Source organism: Hibiscus syriacus, unplaced genomic scaffold (assembly GCF_006381635.1).
Source record: "Hibiscus syriacus cultivar Baekdansim isolate YM2019G1 unplaced genomic scaffold, ASM638163v2 tig00110294_pilon, whole genome shotgun sequence".
Classification (NCBI taxonomy): Eukaryota; Viridiplantae; Streptophyta; class Magnoliopsida; order Malvales; family Malvaceae; genus Hibiscus; species Hibiscus syriacus.
In genome coordinates this window covers 178,977-182,589 of record NW_024062666.1, presented here as the reverse complement: position 1 = coordinate 182,589, position 3,613 = coordinate 178,977, and the positions used below count along the sequence as shown (strand labels likewise).

The 3,613-nt window shown below is 38.7% G+C and overlaps 1 protein-coding gene across 2 annotated transcripts; it reads right to left on the bottom strand.

The window, feature by feature from the left end:
- Positions 1–259: 259 nt before the first annotated feature.
- LOC120116383 (internal alternative NAD(P)H-ubiquinone oxidoreductase A2, mitochondrial-like) lies at positions 260–3,613 on the bottom strand. Of its 2 annotated transcripts, none has more exons than XM_039136887.1 (9): positions 3,157–3,613; positions 2,399–2,612; positions 2,138–2,298; positions 1,860–1,925; positions 1,589–1,752; positions 1,327–1,441; positions 787–966; positions 539–703; positions 260–460 (listed from the first exon to the last, which is right to left on the bottom strand). In XM_039136887.1, exons 1-8 carry the CDS (start codon positions 3,595–3,597, stop codon positions 551–553), a joined length of 1,494 nt encoding a protein of 497 aa, XP_038992818.1. In that variant the 5' UTR covers positions 3,598–3,613; the 3' UTR covers positions 260–460; positions 539–550. The 2 variants fall into 2 exon arrangements, with proteins under 2 accessions (XP_038992818.1, XP_038992819.1); XM_039136888.1 differs by having other exon boundaries at positions 260–402; positions 543–703.

Sequence of the window (3,613 nt, the reverse complement as noted above, 5' to 3'; positions counted from 1 at the left end):
CACCCACATCTAAAAAATAATCAGAATGATTGATATAACATTTTTTCAATAATGATGCGACATTATCTTATATGACACATCAATATCACCGTAATCTAACGGAACAAAAACGTGAGTTTAAGTATTGAAAAGAAATAGTTGTGTAATCAAAACGAAACCACAAAAATAAATAAGTGGATGACTAGATACGTAATTTACCCTCTATTTATAGAATAAAAGTATACCATAAACGAAAAACCATAAAACAAGTGTAATTTGATAACATTTGACCATCTCGGCATTCGCCAGCCAAATAATAATTATCTATTCTCAAATGTACATAATGTGATATATATTGTCTTTTAACTTGGTAAAAATATATCTCAAATGAAAATAGTAGGAATTTCCCCAGGCTGATAACCTGATTAACTAGACAAATGCATCTTGCTGATTAGAACTTGATAACCATTGTCGCCTCTCCCTTAAAAAAAAAGGTACAGATTAGTATGCAACGAATTAAAAGAACAGTGGTTTTTGGCACTTAATCCAAAAATGGTACCTCTCTGTGAATTCATATTCTGCTTATGTCTCGGCCGAAAACGAATGTTGTGGACCAGTTAATAGCAACATAGAATCTATTTCTCCAGCTGACTACTCGTGTTAGATACGCCGAGCGCCATATAAACCAGCTCGCGAATCCGGCTAGAGATATCCCTTTTGCTTCCTATAAAAGAAAATCATGGATGTTTCATATGTCATAAGTCATCCAAATTAATAGCTCAAATGTTGGGGGGGGGGGGGAATCACCTTGCTCTGTCTTAGATCAACAAGAGCCTTGAATCTGCCAACAGTTGCCATGCTCCCGAGATGCTTGTACTCGAACGGATCCCCCATGTTCATGTCCTTAGCACCGTTGGCATGTCCTCCACCGTCTTTACAGATTTTATTCAATAGGTTCGCTAGATACTTTCCTTGTCGCTCGGCAACCTGAGAAAGATAGAAACATTGGCACTCAAAGCAACAAAAGGGTACACACAAATCTCCCATGAACATAAAGAGAGCCATTTATCCACTATACAAAGTTCATCATAGTACTCGACTTTCAATGGGATACACAACCTAGTGTTGTACCCGGATTTTGGATGGAAAGAGTAGTTTCAAGAAAACACCATTGCGAGTATATAATTAAGCCTACGCAACGGATTCATGTAGCAACACACGGGAAGTAACTCGTTGGATAACCGAATCCAATTTCCACCAGAACCGGATGATATTATCTTGAACTTTAAAAGAACAAAAAGACTTTAAGGAAGGCTCAGAAAAGGTTGGGGATTATTCCTAGCTTACCTGTGCTAAAGCTGGAAGGACTGGTTTACCAGTACTTTCTAGAAACCCACTGCAGTCACCAATCGAAAACACATCCTGCACAGTAGGAACTCGAAGCCACTCATCAATACCAATCCTGTTAACAAAATGGAATAAGTCATGGAAAAAAATCGACCCATATATAGCATAAAGAATTACCAACAATTGAAAGTTGAACCTATTATGCCAGTTTTTATTGTAAACAAGAAAAAAGACGAACAAAGTCACTCAGATTTCATCTTACCTTCCACCAGGAGATTTCGGAAGGCCTAGAGATTTTACGAAAGGAGAAGGACCAACACCTGTGGACCATACTAATAATCCATAGGGAACCTCAGAACCATCCGAAAGGACAAGATTTTCAGGTTTAACATCCTTCACAATCCCACGAACCAGACGAACTCCTGACTGAGAAAAACTACTTGATGAAATATAAAAAAAGAAAAGAAAGAGAAACCTCTTTGAATAGAGGTGGAAAGATTAAATAATCTTTGTTTCAATCAACCATCTCTCACCTTTGTTAACTGTTTAATTGCATAGCGCCGGAGGCGGTCATCAAAGGAAGACAGTATCTCATTAGCCTGAAAAAAATATTATAATTTGAAAATCTCCTCAATTAAAACAACTTCAAACAAGACATGACATGACATGAGCATAACAAGAATCTTGAGTAGGCCTTCAAGTTTCCAGGAAAAGTTCAGAAAAAAAGCACCGGCTTCAACAAAGGTATTAGAAGACAAAAAAACTACACAAATGATCGTAACAGAATAACTTAGATTGTAGTAAAACGAACCTCAATCAGTGTGACATGAATATAGTCTTTTACATGAGTGTATCTTTCATGAACATCCTTCCTAATAAAATCACTAAGTTCACCACTAAACTCAACCCCAGTCGGACCACCTCCAACAACAACAATATGCAGCAATCTCTGTTTCTCTTCTTCAGGAAGCCCTGCTCCACACCAAGCCAATACAAAAAACATATAATCATGGACAAGTTATTAGTTTCCAGTACAAAAGGAGGCAAAAAAAATACACAAGGGGTGTATTACCTGGCACATCAGATAACATCAAGTTCAGAAGTAGCTTCCTCCGAATTTCCTGAGCATGGTGAACTTCACGCAAAAAAAGTGCATGTTCTTTGACGCCATGTATTCCAAACGTTGACGCATCTGCTCCTGATGCAATGACCAACTTATCATATGAAATCCTAAACTTCCAAGGGTCCACGGTGTTTGTTCCATCAGTAACAGTCTCACAATGCACCTTCAATACCCAAAACAAAATATTTCATGATCCAGCCATCAAAACCCAAAATTCCTTAAGTTCCATACTGCATTATCATTTCCATCAAACAAAAAAACAAGAAAAAATAATTTCCCACCAGCAGAGATTTACATAGCAGTCCGCTATCGGAATAGCGACCGTTTTATAGCGGTAAAGGGGCCATCCGAAACCGTTATTTCACAATTGTGATACCCGTAATTGCCGCAATGACGATAAACACAACCGAAAATGCGACGGCAACAGCTATTTAAATCCCTGTTTACCAATAACCTTAAATTCAACCAATTTCATTCCGCAAAGCAACGTGTAGAAATAAGATCCAACATTTCTGTACAAACTAGCAATCTTCACTAAAATTTAACTAAATTCATTACCCAAAAGCCAAAGCCAAATATGGAAACAATCAAGCTAATTTTATGATCATGCCAATAGTCAATACTTTTGATTGTAATTCTCCCCAAAAAAATTCACAAAAGGGAAAGAATTGCTTAATCCTATAAAGGCAACATATATTTTCAAATACCTCATGGTTTTCAGTATCCACGGCAGTAGAATTAGCAAGGAAAAAATAAGATCCGGGTGCTGAGGAGATCGAGGGCTGAATCCTGGCAATGGGTTCAGCTACGGACCTGAACTCAAGAGTCCCAACACAAGTTGAAGCCAATAGCGGAGTAAATACCATATGGTTCCTAGGTGACACACAAACGATGTCATACAGGTTGGGGTCCAAGCCTTTCATTAGCCTGCAACCAGCCCATCCAGATCCTAACACCACCACCCTTGGTTTCTCATCTGGCTTGGTGGGTCCCAGACCTGATGCCTGAGCCGCCGATGAAGGGTGGTGGCTGGCGGTGCTGAAGTGGGATAAAGAAGCTTGTAGAAGGGATTTGGCGATGGGGATTTTGGAGTTCGTTGTTGTGGAGAGTTTGATTAATTTTGTAAACCGAAACATGGCTGATATCATTCCACCGTATCAGAAA